This window comes from Nesoenas mayeri, assembly GCF_963082525.1.
Source record: "Nesoenas mayeri genome assembly, chromosome: 5".
Classification (NCBI taxonomy): Eukaryota; Metazoa; Chordata; class Aves; order Columbiformes; family Columbidae; genus Nesoenas; species Nesoenas mayeri.
The window spans coordinates 30313089-30331042 of record NC_137548.1 but is presented as its reverse complement, the minus strand read 5'-3'; the positions used below and the strand labels follow the sequence as shown (position 1 = coordinate 30331042).

The 17954-nt window shown below is 35.3% G+C and overlaps 1 protein-coding gene across 2 annotated transcripts in view; it reads right to left on the bottom strand.

Moving 5' to 3' along the window:
• PRKD1 (protein kinase D1) overlaps positions 1–17954 on the bottom strand; it is a gene marked incomplete at both ends in the record, with an annotated part of 133424 nt that overhangs the window by 57355 nt on the left and 58115 nt on the right. For both annotated transcript variants that reach the window (XM_080346118.1, XM_080346117.1), the window contains one exon: positions 5747–5885. In XM_080346118.1, coding sequence (XP_080202244.1) covers positions 5747–5885 — 139 coding nt within the window. The remainder of the gene's footprint in view (positions 1–5746; positions 5886–17954) is intronic.

Below are 17954 nucleotides of genomic sequence, written 5' to 3'. Positions count from 1 at the left end.
TAAAAAATGAATGCGCTGGATCAGTATAGCTTTTGACATCAGATATCAGTGCCTCAGGGGATGTTTAGCCACAGCGCAGAGTTTTCAGCAGCAAAGTTGTGGCAGTAACGCTATGTTCTACTGCTCCTTTCAGACATGCCATTCAAAAATAATTGCCGTAATATATCTTGAATTTACAGAACTTTAGAATGCATATTCTGTTTAGATATTTGTAATGTACTCTAGAAATAAAACACTTCAACCAGTTCAACATAGGCACCTGAATATATATTGCATTCCTTTTGTCCTTCCCACTGCTGAAGTGCTCAATATCATCCACCATTGTGCTCAAGGCCAATCTCTTATGTTTTCAAAGAGGTTTTTCCTCCCTTCAAAAATAAATTTTCAAGGCGTATCCAAATTATTAAGTATAATGAAAAAAAATCTTACGGCCCTGTATTCAGGTAGACTGGTGTTTTTTTAATTAAAAAGGAGACAAGAGGAGACTAGACTAGTCAGAAGAGACTAGACCAGTCTCTTCAAGAAGAGACTAGACAGCACCCTCATACATATGGTGTGAACTGTGGGGCTGTCATATGCAGGAACAGGAGTTAGATTCGATGATAGTTGTGGGTCCCTTCCAATGCAGGACCTTCAGGATCAAAAGAAAATAAACTCATTGCACATGCTTCTCTCTTCTTCATATATATGTATATTTTACAGCACAATGTTTCTGTTTTCATAACCCATCTTCAGCTAATTTGTGATGCACCATTGTAAAAAAATCTATAATAATTTGAAACTATGTCTGAATATATTTCAGTTAAAACTGCCTGCATTAATTTGAATACTTCCCTGAACATTTCAGACTGTTAATATAGTTCTCACTCTTTTCCAGTATTGCAGAACTGGGAATACCTTTCTCCCCTCCGTGACATGGGAATTTTACCATTGCGGAAATGAATTGCTACATTTAGCAAAGGCTCATCTGTGGGAGGACACTGATGCTCTTAAGTGTTTATGGAGGAAATGTATTTAAATTCTTGTGTAATTTGAGACATGGACTGAAGGCTTTCATGTATCAGGCCATGATGTTGCAAGTTTCATTTGCTGTCATTTGATTTAGAAAGCAAGCCTACCAAGCACAGTGTTGTCTGCTGAAAAACACTGAACTGTTAGCAGATGAGTCTAACTAAATCCAGCAATTCCTGCAATGTTTAAGTTAATATGTGGCTGAGGGAAGGAAACCATTCCCAATTCTATAATATTAGAACAGGCACTGCGTGGCTGATCTTTTACATACTCTCACTGTGTGGTGTTAGGAGCTGGTATTACAGCATGTCAATATAGAAAACATGCCTTAGCAATTACTCGTCATAGCAAACTCCTCCAGTAGCACAGGAAGAACATTGAAAGCAGACACAAGTTGACAAAAGTTGAGATTCCAGCTTCAGGAAATCACACTGGGGAATCTTTTTTTTAAAAAAAATCCTGTTTCAGTATTTCATTAAGAAAATCCAAACAGTTAGTCTAAGAAGCAGCTTTCATCAACTAACTACATCACTTTAAAACCTCATATGTGCAACAGTACTGGCAGAAAGGCACTTAAGTGAGTGTAATCTACAAAGATAAGTTGCATGAAGAGATATGAAATAATATTTCTTGCTGAAATCATACCACTGTAACTGGGGAGGGAAAGAGTCCTCAACTTTAGAACAACATGAACTAGATACTCAAGCTGTGGTTCTCCATGAAGCCACACATAATTTTCGGATTATCAAAGTAGTACCAGAAAAGAACACATCATTTTTGGAGAAAAAGACGGATGAGAAATTGTAAACAATGGTTATTAATAAGAGGAATTGTGATATCTCACATTTTCTTTCCCAGCACTTTAGTAATAGTAATAAGCAATAGAACTGTTGGCCTTTAAAGCTAAAATTTTGATAATAATTAATATATTCATTGCTTGAAATAACAAAATCATAAAACTCCTACAATTTTCTTTGGCATTTTTTTTGCTATTATATAAGAGTCTTATACGCCAGAAAAGACAGTGTATCTGAAAACGAACACCTATTTAGTTTTACAGAATAGCGTTACAAAATGCATTATGCTTTTATGGAGAACCTAAAGGCCACAAAGTAAGAGAAAAGAAACTTTCCTGATTGCATGTACTATTGCAATAATTTCTCCTATCCATTATCAGCCACTCTTGAGTACTGTGCACTGTGTCCAGCTCTGGTCTCCCTAGTCCAAAAGAGACTTAATCTAAGAAATCTAATCTAACTCATAATCTAAAACCTGGTAATGTGCCATCTTTTGCACAAGCTCAGAGTACATTTCTGGTATGCATCATCAAACATATTGGATTAACATTGTGCATACTTGATTATTTGATAGCAATATCACTACTTAGGGCATATTTTTTTAAGTATTTTGTACTGTTTTAAATCTATTGCCTCTGAAGCTAGTTTAAAAATAAGTGCTTTTAAAAAGAATACTTTGTCAGCTTTGCTAATACTACAAATACACATTTATCTGCATAAGAACTAGATAACAATTTTTCATTGCTAAGGAAAGAAAGGCCAAAGGAAGACTTTCAAATCTTTTGGCAGAGAGGAGAAAAATTCTTTCTTCAATAAAAAAACATGGAAACAAAATCAGAGTCTTTGGGCCATATGGAATTGAGAAACCAGCATACCTTGTTGGAAGCGCCTTAAGATTCCTCAACCCTTACTTGTATGTAAAAAAGCCACTTCATTTTAGTGAGGACATGAGTGATGGCTGTAGTTAAGATTATATAAATTAAACACTCTCAAAATAACACGTGAAATAGCTTTCAGCACTGGACTGGTGTATGGTCAAAGATATAGTAATACTTCTCCCTTAAATTTTCCAGAAGTAGATATACTAGAGCAGGGGCTGGTTGGGGAACAGGACACAAGGCCCAAATGGAACAAGAAACAAACTAATTCTGTTACTAACTACTGCTAATAGTATGATAAAACTGAAACAAGGACTATTCTCAGGCTTTAGAACTACTGGTCACTTTCAGTGAAAACAAGTTCACAAAATCAAGAATTAAAGCCTCAGAAATGCTATGACTATGCAGGTATGATCACACCCTATTTCCTGTAAAACTATGAAAGAGTATGCAAAAAATTTATAACATACTTAATTCATCATAATCTTACACATGCATTTTGTATTATAAATTTATTCAAGATACAACAATTGTATCAATCTATGAATTGCCTCCATTACAATGACCTTCTAAATGATTTGGATTCCCTAAATTCCCTATTTTCTTTTTTTTAACCTGTTAAGACACACTGCTACTGTTGCACAACATTTGATAAAGTTGATACAATGAGCGAATTGCAAACTGGAACCAGTCCATCACAGAAATGACATAAATCAATAACAAGAAGGTAATAAACAAATGTTAATTTCTTTCATGAGTTCACCATAAATAAAACCAGATAAAATGATAAAGCTGTTCAATACTGTCAACAACTGTATAAGAGAATTACTAGGAAGTGTAAAATAGCGCACTTTGGGGATTTCCCTTTAGCTGGTATCTGGTTGCTAGAACACAGTACAACAGTACTTTGTGATATTAAAAATTCTGGGCCTTCAGCCAGCAATGGAGGGTAAAAGGAAAAAAATATATGGACCTCAGGCAATTGTAGGTACCACCCACACTTTCACACGGTGCTGGTTTAATAGGCTTCCTCTAAATCTTGCAGAGTTGCCTATGCTTGACCAGTTTTGTAGAGAGACGCTTCACATAGAAAATAAAATAATTAATCCCCTAATGCTCTTGAACAGCATAGTTCTCCTTTATCACTTGCAAGTCTGGAAGATTTAAACAGCTATTTACCTAATTTTGGCAAACTGGAAGATATGTGGCCTCCATTCCAAAATCATATAAACAATACATCAAATAAAGCACTAAATTCCCTGTGGTTTTTTTTTTTTTTCCGCTGCATCTGATTTACTGATCTGGAGTGATTATTTTCAGCAGAAAATATGAAACAGAGATTACTGGTATCTTTTCAAAAGGGAAATATTTGTTTTCTGATATGGAAAGGATGAGTGATGACTTAAGGGAATTACCTGCATTATTCCTTATTGTACATCTTCCCATTTTAATCGAAGAGTATGGAATAGGGTCCTATCAAAGAAAACTATATTTAAAAGTTCAGTTGGCTTAGGTTATGTGGCTTAACTCTTACCTCCATGCTTCAGAACCCCTTAGGGCTCTGGCTTTCTCTGCACTAACCCTGCACTCTTCTATAGATTAAATTTCTACTTTTATATGACATACATGTCTCCCTATTTTAAGTGTCTTTCCAGATGCTCTAACCGCATGTTCTAGCAGCAAAAATAAAGCCCTTCGGCCATGTTCTAAGTTTCATTTATCAAATAGTACACCTTTATATCTTAACAATTCCAGCATTCACTCTACTGCATACCCTTGTAAACTTTGGACAATTCTTAGTCACATACCTCATCCTTTCTTTGACAAGTCCTATTGACACATAACAGCATCCTCAGAATTCCTCTACATTCCAGTCACATAACTGGTGCTTATTTCCTACTTTAGTCAGAGTAATCCACTCTTCACGGCCACTCTGCCAAACACTCTGCCACACAGCCAAACATGCTTCTTCAATCCATTTGACATTTCATTGCCTACAAAATTTTACCTTTCACCTCATGATTCACTCATATTCTTCTTACATCTCTTCACCTGATAGCCACTTTAAGACTATAACTTTCATTCTCTGGCTTTGCATGGACTTATATTATCAACTTGTCTCCTCTGACTTTTCTATTTCCTAGGCACTAAATCGTTATTTTCTCATGTTCCACCTTTTCACCTTCCACACCATCATTTATACCTGTCACACAATCCATAGTCCAGTACAACAAGCATCCAAGCACTCCTTCTGGACAGTCATCCATAAATAATATAGATTTATATAATTTTATTTTCTTCCCCACCTAGAATTTTTCTTCTCCCTTCCTTTCCTAGTTTTAAAAATAAGTCACATAAGGAGTCAGAGCAGCCCTGGCAGGCATTGTTAAGTAGGGCTTTGAAAAAGCACTTACTCCATTTCCAGTGGACATTTTTATGGCACTTCAGATATACTAAATCTAAAAATCCTTACTTTAAAAGAAGCCAGGTCACTGTTAGCAAGAATGGCCTTGACAATTCCTTCACAGGTAATTATGAACTGACTGCATCGACTAAAAGAAAAAATGTATACTCTATCCACCTAAATATTAAACTGTGGATATTTCATGCAATATATGTGAGGACCATTTCTGATCTTCAAGCTACTCTGTTAATTAAGTAAACGTTAAAATATTTATTGCTTTTTGTTGTTACTTGTTACATTTGGTTTCTACTATGTCTACTGCGCTTCTTTGTAAAGGATTGTGCTGCTGCACAGGATGATATTTTCCTCTAAAAATGTAGATAGAAATATACATGTTTCAATTGCTTATTAAAATAACCTGATGCTTAACTAGTAATATGGACAAAATAAGGCTGTTCTAAAGTATACAGTGCAATTAAAAAAAAAAACTAATAGGCATAATGTGTCTATACACATCTGAGTAAGATTTTGACCCAGCATAGGTCAAAGTCCATGCAAACAAAATGTCCTTTTTCTTGAATCCTGTCTGGGTCAAAAATACTGTGGAAGTTCTTGTTTGCAAAAGCATGACAGTAATTACCATTGGTTTTAGTTACCTGACAAGACAACTTCAACTAGGTCTCCTTCCTGGATATCTGCAGCTGATTTCACCAACTGGAGAATGTTTTCAGAGGTAGGGTCATGGCGGAATAGCAGAATTTTGTCGTACATTCCATAGAAACCACATTCAGGAAACTGCAAATACAAACCCATGAGAATTTACTACACTGTAAAATACATAACTGTAAAATACAATCAATACAAATAAATTCTGAGGGCAGACTAGACCATTCCTCACACTAGTATCAAACAGGACACATATTTTTTCATATATGACATCACTTATCACTATATTCTGAAAATGGCTTTTTCACCAAGCAAGTAAGTTCATTTGTCTTTCTCTTCCTCTGTGAGCAATGTGGTATCCACTAGGAAAGGAAAGAGATGTGACTGCATACCTTAGTTCCTGCTGATAACTTTTGCAAAGACAAGTTCCTGAGCAAGGTGATCTAATTAGACCTTCCTGGAGCAGATTCGCTTCCAGTCTGTATTATTCCATGATTCTAGGATTTCTCCCCAGATTAATGCCAAAAAGGTGCCTGGAAGCTGGAAGAAATACTTTTCATTTCTGTCTAAGACATAATGTAATGCCCAAATGATAGCTCATTAGGAAATACCTATTTCTTGAGACTAAAGTTACTAGACACACAAAATAATGTCTCCGAACTTAATTATAATCATCTATTTTGACCTAAGGAAATTGCAGCTTTGAAACCAGATTAAATCCTGTTTAAACTAAAAAACATTTTTTAAAATTTCAGAGGTTATAAAGTAAACTTGAGTAAGCTTGAGATTACTATCTAAGGCATTTTTTTTTCTGTAGCACAAAAATGTGAGGGGTTTTTTTTCCACACTTCCAGTTTAAGGAACTAAGATTTTGTTTTAAAAATACAGCCAAGAAACCCTTTTTCTGATACAAAAGATTCTATTTAATTTTACGTCATTGAGTTACTCCATGTCTTATTTGGGAGTTTTATCAACATGAAAGAAACATAATGATAAGCATAGCTCGAGAGGAACTGGCAGGTGTTAAGGTTATAACACTTTAGACAGTTATAACAGCTTCAGAACCTATCCAAGTATCCCAAGGAAGTTTATACTTTTTTTTAAGCTTTAAAGCATGCACTGAAAAGAGACACAAAATAGTCAGATCCCTGGTTTGAAAGAAATGCATCTAAATCTCTGACGTTTTGTCTCTCTTATTGCAGATTATACCATAAGAACCAACCCACTGCTCATTATTGGTTGGGGACATTACCTCCCTGGAAAAAAAAAAAAAAAAAAAAGCTGCTGAAAAAGCTGCTGTATATAGTTATTCATATAGACTTTATACTGAGCAGAAACGATTTCCAGATTCAAACATAAAACATTCCCACAGAATATCTGGAAAATTCTGCTAGAGTGCATGTATTTAAAGATGCAGAATTTTTGTTCATGTGCACTGTACACCACACAAAAAATCCTAGATGGATCGCTTATCTTTACAATATTAGATAATATTCCAAGGCCATTTCCTTGAGCACCTCTATCATCCACCAATTTTGAACTGAAGGAGTTGGCAATCTATTGCCAAACTTTGAGAAGGTTGGCACCAGCATCAGCACATGTACTTCTACAAAGGCATTACAATTACTTAAGAGATACATACTCGTAAAACTTTCCTAGTAATCAGCTAACCATTCATATCCACATTCTCAGTTGCATGGTCACAGTAACAGCAAGGTGTACCTATCATGTTCATTAGGCTGAGAATGGCTTACTATGCCATCTTCCATTCACATTTCCAAAATATTTCTCACTGATGATTTACCATCTATATGTGGACCAAAAACTTTATGCATGGTTTTATTCCTGTTAAAGAGGAGCAATAATGGTATTTTTTATTTTCATATTCCTCTGTAAAATAACGAACACTGAAAAACCCAGGTCTGTAGAAGTTTACTACACTCAAAACTTACAGAAGCAACACCAGACAGAATAAACTTAGTAAAGATGGATACTGATTTTTTGCTTATTTAAAATAGTCACATAGGCCACACTTCTGATGGAGTTGTTAGCCAGGCAAAAATCACATTTTGTCATGAAGTGAAGCAATGAAACGGGGCCATATTTGAATGATTCCACTGTGCAGGCACCTTCTGCTCGCTTCATATTCTCCTTAGAAGAGTGCCTTTTCCTGGGAAGCCAGGAACCATTCTTGACTGTACACAGGGATTATTATTGGTGCCTACACATCAGAAACATTCAATTTTCATTAAATTAGCAAAAGAGATGTCATATTAAGGAACTATATTAACTTCAAGTTACTTTCAAAGTCTACCTATAAGGTAAAACACCAGAGTTTTGGAAAAATATTTAGACAAAACCGATTTTCATTACACAGAACACAAATCTTGTGTCTTTGTGTCTTGCTGCAATCTCCAGCTATATTTTGAAGCTAAAGTAATATCCTTTATCATCTTAACTAAAGAAGTGGCAGAAGATACTCAAAATTTCTGTATAATTGAAATCAACTCCTATATATCCTAACAACAGTAATTTTCACACAAGGGTGGAATTTCTGAGTGCAAAAATCCTGAAAAAAAGTGTTTCTTACATGAAATATTCTTAATCTCACATAGAGACAACATAACCCAGATGATAATTTCTCCCATAGTCCCAAATGTGAAGATGAAATAATTAAGTAGCATAATGCTTAATATGGACTATATCTTAAGGATTAAAAATCTAAGAATAATCCAAATAATGCTGAAGGACTCAAGGTTTTGTTGTTTCCCAATCTCATTAAAATAAATTATTCAATCTAATGCCAAAAACATTTTTCTAGCTCAAATACGAACTAAATTCATGAAATAGTTACTCTCGGTTTTAAAGAAATTTGCTTTACATGAAGCCGAAGTGGAAGTGAATCAAAGCTTTTGAGAGACTATGTCTATGACTATCTGAACTGCAATTAACTCTCTTCATCCATCCAGGTGCTACCATCATCCAGGTAATAGAAAAGCAGACGGCACAGGCACTAGGAGACATCCATGTGTTTTATAGAGCCATTCACCATGCAGCCTAGTGACTGCTGAGCTGAACCTCACAGCCTGCTGGACCCACTCAGAGCCCTGGGTCGTGGTGCTCCACGCCTGAGAAGCTCTTCTTCCCTCGCCCCAGCACCTGAGCTAGCAGGGGGCTGGCTCCCTCTTCTCCACAACATTTCAAATTTAGAATATGTATGAGAAAGTAATCCTGGTGGGTTTATAATTCTAATTAAACAGATTCCTACCTTGCTACAGTATACAAGCTTGATGGCCTGTCATAAGAGTGAGAATTTTCTTTTACAGAAGCAATGAAAAATTAAAAATATCTTTCAAAATGGGCACAATTGATCTTTTTCAAACGCTGAAGGAATTTTCACATTTCAGAGATAGCAAAGGCATTTCCCTCTAAACTCATTATGACTTAAATTGTTTATTGTCTTTTCATATTCCCTTTCCATTTGCTCTTTTCAAATTAGCTCTATTTATCCTATCTATAAAAGTATTTGCTATATTACATGTACTATACATGCATATGTGTAAGTATGTGGACTTTGAAATATCATTTATTATATTCTGTAATAAAAATAAATTCAATCACAACATGTTTTTGTAAATTATATACATGAATTATCTTCTGGGTTTCAGTTGGTTTTCTTCAGATAAACTACTCTCATGCCAAGAAAGCCATTTTGATGGTGTGATTCTCCAAATAAAACATTGTGTAAGGACCAACTGTTGCAACAGTGACAAAAATATTCCCTCAGCTAAGCTTTTTCCTGCCAACAATAATGTTGATACACACAAACAAAAGTAAACAAAAAACAGCCACATTGCTTGGTGCTACAACACTATCAGTAGCATTTATTTTGCCAAATACAGGGCAAAATAGGAAATGCATATATGTCCAGCTGCCTAAAAGCTACCTAATGCTAAGCTAACTAAAAACGATAGTATTGGATGTAAATTTCCAACACTAACAGAAGCCCTTGTTTCAGTGTAACAGCTGCTTGAAGTGGAATTACCAGGAGTAAAACTGTCATTGCAATTTCTTTAATGAGGAAATGCAATATTTCTGTAAGAATCAGGAGAGTGGAAAATTGTTTACATCTGGTTCAGAAAAATAATCTATTTCTGGATGCTTAACAATTCATCAGTACTCATTAAGACATCACAACTGTCCACACACACGTTGGTTGTCTACTCCAAGTGTGAAATAAAATGCATCTTCTTAAACTGCTTTCAGTGTGGTCTAGTCTTAGGTGCATTAGTTTACAACTGAAACAGGATAAATTACCTTTACAGCATGATAACTTGTTAAACTGCCACAGTTTAGTTGTGTATTTCAAGTGTGCCTTTTTTTTTTTTTTTTTTGGTAAATAGAGAGGAAGATCAGCTCTCTATCATGACTTATATAACTTACAAAATGTGGGTTCCAGATTCGCAACTTAGCCAGATTTCTGTATTAATACAAGTCTTTCCCCAGTCTTGATGTTGTTATTTATGAAATATTTTTTCCAGTGTAAGGAGAAGAAATATAGGACAGCATGCTTCCAAGACACTTAAACCTACAAAATGTATTCAGTCTAAGAATGAAAGGTTCAGCGTAACTGAAGTTGAAAATGTGGTTCACCACAGGCACTGAAGTTCTGGAAAAGCTGAGAGTATTTTTTAATCATTTGAAAATGTATCAAAACAAAACACAAAAAAATTAAGGAATGTAATTACTGTTTAAGAGACTACCAAATGTGCAATGTGAATCCTTTCAAAGAGCCTTATTTCTATTTTTCAAACTTGTACTTTCAGCTTCACTGCTTAAGGTCAATTTATGAGAGACGTGTAAGACCATCAGGAAGATAAGTCATATTAGATACATTCTCCATAAAAAGGAAGATTCTTCATCCTAGACACAGGCAGTCCTCGTATGGGATCCATGCATAAATGATTAGTCTTTAAACACATTAATGACTGGTGCCAATAGGAAGGGAACAACCTGTTTCTCCTTTGCGTGGAACATCAAGAATTAGCAAATCTAAAACACAGGAATTTATACAATACAGAGAATCAGAACGGAGACAAGGAAAGCTTTGCAACAATAAGAAATTTTGAAAAAAATCTTACTGTTTGCCTAAGAAATTGCATCTTTCTTACTGGAAGGTTTTTTAACAGAACAAATCAAACAATTGTTAGGAGTCTGTCTACGTTGGGATAGAAGGATAAAGTAGATAACCTCATATGAATTAATGATCATGATGCAAAAAACTTTCTATAATAAACAGAGACAAATTAAACAGCTAAATGTGTATTACTCATTTTTTTATTATTTACTTATTCATTAAGTACAACTCTTGCTGTCCACAAGCAATGTTAAATCTTGCTTATGTCTATTGATAGTGATATTAGGTAAAAAAAATGTTAACCTTAGCATGACTGTTCTCAATAAAACTGTCATTATCATACAGAGGAAACTCTGTATTACACATCCACAGGTTTTGTTCATTAATTTACTAAATCAAATGTTACTACAACAAAAATGTATTCTTTGGGAAAAGCATAACAGACTTTTATTCCAAACACTGAGTCTTAAAAGCTGCTGTCTAAACATTCATATAAAATATGTTTTATATGACATTGTAACAGCTTTCATGGTAAAAAAAAACAGGAAACACTACCAGCATTTGAAGTCATCTGTAATCAGACTGAAGGTGTGTGCTTCTTTCATTTCCTGAAAACATCATATAAATGTTAACTACCCATAAGATTTTTAAAAAAAAAAAACCACTTTTTCAGACAAAAACACTACTGGTCAGCATCTCAAGGACCAATTTGATATTGCCCAGCTTTTGTGAGTACTAAGGCAGCAGATTATCCATAAAACACAGGGCAAAAGGAGGTTTGGCACTAACCCTTCCTCAGCAGATACAATAGCAGAAGCAATCATTAAAGAGTTTTTATCCTTAGCAACTGTAAACATGTAAGGAAAGCCTACTAAAATATTTCACCAATAACTGTACAGAAGCCAAATGATTATGTAAATTCTGGGCTTTCATTTTAAAAGACTTCAAGTGATACTACAAAAAAAATTCAGAATCATATTAAATTACAACAACTAGAACCTCTAATTATAAGTACTCAGTAACTGGTTTAATCCAATATCCATTGTATCAGTCAATAATTTCAATGGCATATGTCCATCCACACACAGACACAAGCTGAACTATGTACTTCCATAACTGTGCTGTCTTATTAATGACTGTTGTCAACACAAGGATCAAAGACAAACTGCTGAAAAAAAACAGGTGATCTTTAAAAATCTGTCCTATTAATGTGACAATCAAATTTTTAAACAAAGCAGAACTCTAAAAGACCTGACATATCTAAATGTTAACACGTTTCCAAAATTAATTGGGAAGCTTTCAATAATTAATAAATAGTAATTCACTATATACAGTTACTTGAATGAAGCCTTCCTCTTTGCTGTAGTAAAGCACAATTGCTAACAGAAATTAACTAAGAGAAAAAGTGACACTGTCTAAGGTGGGACAATTCTCTCAGAAGTTTGATTTAATAACTATTTATTTAGAAGATTAGCACAGATATCTCAAATGAAAAACTGACCACATAAAGAACTTCACCTGGGAGAGCTGGAAAACAAACTCTAAACATTGATGCTAGTTTCAGAGTAATTAGTAATGTAATCCAATAGTCAGAAAAGTGTGTTGCTGCGATCATTTTGCAAAAATATTTCTTTCGACATACTAAAACTGTCATGTTTTTGTAACAGAGCAGGTAGATAGATTGCCAGTGCTGAAAGTGCAAAAGAAAAAAAGGCCACTTCATGTTTCTCTTTTCATGTTACTGTAATTTTGCCTATTTTCTGTAAGGGATGGGTTCTGTTGCTTTATTCCAGTAGGTAATGAGACTTGTCTTTTTAACTTTTTCAGTCCTCATTGACCTTTTTCTTAATACTAAATTTAACCACTATTTTTTTTTTCTTAGTGATAACTATTTTTTCCTTCTGAAAAGTACCTACTTTTTGCAAGCCTTAGAGAAGTCTTTAGTGATTACCTTAACAGCAACAAGAACCTTGGTAAAAGCTGGAAGTCTTTCACAGCACAAAGATAATGATCCAGCACACATAAGGACTGTGGGCTGAACAAATCTTCACAGCATGTGGAGAAGCTGAGTCACTCTGAATGTTTGTTGACTTAACCCAACTTGCTAAAACATAAGTATAGGTTGACCTAAATTAAACAAGGCTGTTGATCTAACCCTAACTTTAAAAATAACTAAATAACCAAATAACTAAATAAATAGCCTTACATTGGTACAATTGTTCTAAAATAAATATGTAAATGTACAAAATTTTTGAAACAATCCAATTAAACAGAAACATTCTTCTTTTATATTCTTAAAATAACAATGCATTCTATTTTTAGAATTCAGGATTTCCTTTCTCTACAGAGATTACAACACAGCCAATTCATGATACTGAAAAGCAGAGAATTCCTGGCCAAGAGGACTGCCTAAATTCTCACTTAATTGTGGCAGTCACTATTAACTCACTCAAGAAATTTAAGAAATTTTTAAAAGGCTTTATTTACCAAGCACAAAGCTATCATGAAATATTAGTCTTTCCTTTATATATAAAGAAAATACCACAAGACGTCACGGTTTTGTTGTAAAAAACATCAGTTAATATCCATCTTCACATACATTGCTACAGTTCATACAAACAAACAAAAAACCTGGAGCCTAAATAAAAGCTGACACTACGGCTACACAGAATATATGTAGTAACATTTGAGTAAGATTGGGAACTGGTGCCTGCTCCAGCAGCAGTGTTTTCTCCACTTCATTCTGGAATGTTTCATGCTGTGCTTAAGACATCTCAAAAATGGTGACTCTCTCTAGACCTTTCCAGTGATTACACCACCAGGCAGCTAAACAGCAAGGGCAGGCAATAAATGCCTATTTCCTTTCCTTCTTTTATATTGCACCCCGTCTCCTCTTCCCCCCAGCAATCAGCTTTAAGTTGTTCAGGAAAGAAAGGTGTCAGAAAATATAGAGAGTAGTGCTGACCATCTTGATACTGCCCACATTGCAGTACTACCCAAGACAGGCTTAGGTCAAGCCCATTTGTCACAGGTATAGAAAGGAAGGCAAATGATTGATGAACAAAGATCTAGCATTGGAAAGGTCAAGAAGCAGACAAAGAAACAAACCTTGAAAGGTTAGGAAGAGAGAAAACCAGAGCAAGGAAAATACGCTCTTAACAGAGGCAGAGAAAAGAGTTTGAAGTCTTGCGATCCTTGTGGATAGCAGCAAGGAGCCAGGTTTCCAAGAGTTAAAGCAATGAATGGAAACAGCAGTATGGTATAGGTCCTTGCTTCCTTCTTGTATTTGCAATCCCAAAAAAGTATTAGAAGGTTTGCTTCTGATCTAATCACTAAGCAAAACATAGAAATTTAAAAGATCATACCCTCTAAACCAGCTAGGAATCACTGGTTCTGATGCTAAGTGGCAGGGAAAAGGCCCACTGCCATACAGCTGACCTCTTTCCCCATAATCAACAATACAATATTCCCACTGTTTATTTTAAACAGTCCTTTACACATGCTAAGACCCAAACTGCCTGGGCATCACCTGAAAGAGTGTGATTTGGCATGTTTCAAACTGTGCTAGGAAGCACACAATTAAACAACTACATGTTTACTTGATTTTGGACCAGTGCTTGAGCCTATATTCTCATTTTGGTTTATTTGTAGATATATTTTTAGACATAACTTCAGAGAACCATCACCATTTGGGAAATTCCTAACATCAGTTAAGCTACTTAACTAAAATGCTTTAATATGTGCAGTCTCATTCCCTCTTTACTGTAGTTATTCTTCTTTACAAGCCTTGTTTAATTACATGTTTTATAAAGCACAAGGTGACACCTGCAGCATAAAAGAAGCCTTTTCCAAGTGGGTTGTCAGAAAGGAGCAAACTTCTTACTGTTCATGATGTAAACAATATCTTAGATAATAAATATGTATATACAAATATTTCGCTAATTCTGTTTGCAGCAGTGACTTGCCGCAGAAATCAGATTCCTTCACCTCTCTAAGGTCAAGAACAGAGCACTTTGCCTGCACACCCTGACTTGGGCTGGCACCAACTACAACTTTTTCTGCACCTGCTGTCTATGGAACAATGATGACCCCAGAGGAAAAGTACAGCTGAGCTCCCTCACAGAAATATCCATGAAGCAGATGAAACATGGCCATGGTAAAACACAAGGAACATGGCTATTTTGTAGAGAGCCTGACACCTGAGCTACCTTTTTTGTCTGCCTCTTCCAGCACAGGTTGTTCCCTGGAGCCATTCAGGACAGGAATTTCTTCCTTTGCATATCTTTAAACAAACTTGTTCTCTCGCTGCCTATGCCTCCTGCCACTCAGCTTGCCTTCTGTCATTCAAATTGTTCACTGCCAAAAATACTTAGTATACACCACATCATTCACACTACTTCATGCAGACTTAAAAAGTCCCTTTTCAGGGCAAAAAGTAAGAGATACGGGCAGAGAATCAAAATTAAGGCATCTTAACAATTCCACAAGGCATTTTTTTCAAATCTCGTCCCTTTTACCCAATATCAAACTGAAAGCGAAGTTGACACATCAGAAACACAGCTCAGAAATATTTTACTTGTGTGGTTGCAATTGAAAACTTGCAACTGAAAACTTCAGTAAAATCATGGTGACTTCATAGATCCTGCTTCCCGGTACTGTTAGTGATTTCAAAAAATCTGAAGCTGGGGAGCAGGGAGGAGTTTTCGCTCATTGCTCCCAAACTGCACCTGGCAAGTAGCCACTGGCTGGCGTCAACCCACCACTGCTCAATGCAATTAAACGTGAAAAATCTTTAATAATAACACACCTCTCTCAAACAAGCATCTTTAGCATAATTAGTGCTGTCACAAAACACTAATATAACTTTCTCTATTTCCATTAAGACTGGATTTATTTTTCATTGAAACTTCTGTGGAAGTACTTAATTCTGAATTACTGCATGCAATGGGCTACCAAAAATATATGTTGATTATGTCCTGGAAATTGATTTTCACTAATACCATGTAAGGACTACTTTAATTTAAAATAATTTCTAACTCTTAAATATAATTTATCTTCTCCAATACTTAGCTGTTTTACTGTCACTTTTTCCTCAGCATTTTGTGAATATTCTGTTACAGCTTAAGGCAAAGAAACACAGAATAAAGCAAATGTAATGAAAAAGTCCAATAACTCGAACATTGAGAGAAGTCTCAAATAGTTTTGTCACATAAAAATTCTAAAATTTCATGTGCCACACAAATCAAAACACATGTAGCTGACTTCTCAGTCATAGATTAGGAAGTTAACTGAATAAAAATATTTAGAAAAGTAATAATAATAAACACAGAACAATGAGACTTACAAGAGCAACTGCTCCTTGCATCCTGTTGCAGCCAAAAGTATTATCACATATACAACATCTGCTTAGGCTGCATGATTTCCCTGAAAATTTCCCGTGGCAGAAGCACTGAGGGAAAGCACCAACCATTAGTATCCTCTTGGGTATTTCATACTGAGAGTTTGGGAGCACTGTTCTACTAACAGTGCCACATTTCTCTTTCTAAGGCAACATGGGAATCTCAGCAGAAAGGCTCCTACAATTCCTGTATACGTTTTCTGTGCAGCCCAACACCGTCCACCCCAATACAGAATTATGGAGCTTCCTGTGAAACGTTTAGGAGAAGAACGTGGCAACAACAGTGTCAAGATTGCTGACAGGCATCCATTTATGTAGATGCTTCATCAACAGATTGCAGTTCTCACCAAGGAGGTCGAGAACTGGAGCAGAAACTTTCATGCCCTTCAGGGAATAGGCAGAAAAAGGATGATGAATCACTAAAAAAAAAAATCAAGTATTTTATCTAGTTCCTTAATTAAAAAAAAAGATTTAAGACAGTGACTAAAGAGTCCCTTGCTCACAAGCAGTCACTGTTTCTGAAGCTGCAGTCTTACCAATTCTATGCCATATGCTACATCTGGGGAAAAAACCCTCCTATTTTAAGAAAGATGAAACCAATTCAACAGCCAATTCAACACATTATGAAAAAACAAAAACAAATGAACAAACAAACAAAACAACAACCCCCCCATTTCTGTGAGCATCTACCATCAGATGTATTTTAGCTATCTCTGAGCAAGCATTACATCAATTCAGGAGACCCAGTCAAGTACATAATTCAGGCTGGACAGACATAGAACAAATGTCTTTGATCTTTTTATAGATAGTAAAACATGTAAACTACTTACACGCAGTCAAAGTTCCTGAGGTAAGAGATCTAGACAGGTCTAATAAAGGTAAGAGATCTAGAGATCATTCTCACTTTTAATACCTCTACTCTGTTTCCAAAATGCACTTAATTTCCTTCAAGATAGATACAAAACAGCTCTGATCAAGTCTACTGTTTTAATTAAAGCATTCCCAAATACATGGCTTCCTCCTGAAAAAGCAGAACTCCCTTACATTTTGAGTTAAGTATAAAGTGATATTTTGAAATCTACTTACTCTTTCATCTGCTTATAGCATTAATCCTATATTTCATAAAATACAGTAAGAATAATTTGTAAAATCCTTGTAAATGCTTTTTTCTACTGAACTTGATAGAAATGTGAATGTTGGTTCAACTTCTAGTACTAATAACTACTTTGCTTCTCAGTCAGTTTTCTATTTTCGTTCTATTTATTAATAACCAAGATCCTTATTAATAAAGGATAAAGAGACAACACCAAATAACAGGACTCCTGGGCTCCCTAATGCTATATTAATATAATCAGGAGGAGATCATAGCAGCAGAAAAGACTTAGGGCACTTATGTTGAACACCAGTTCAGCATGAGCACACATACCTAGAACCAGGTCTGTACAGGGAGTCAGATGACTAACTTATAAATTAGAACTCATAACATCATGTTATACACGTTAATTCCCCATTCAAAATACAGCTTAGAAAAGCCAAAATACTAAGAGAAAACTGTCCAGAACAGCCAGTAAAGATCATTAGACAAAAAAGTCTGTAAATTATGGCTTTATGCAAATTTAGTATCTCTTTGCAGATCTGAGTAAGGCATGCTATGGGAGGTTTG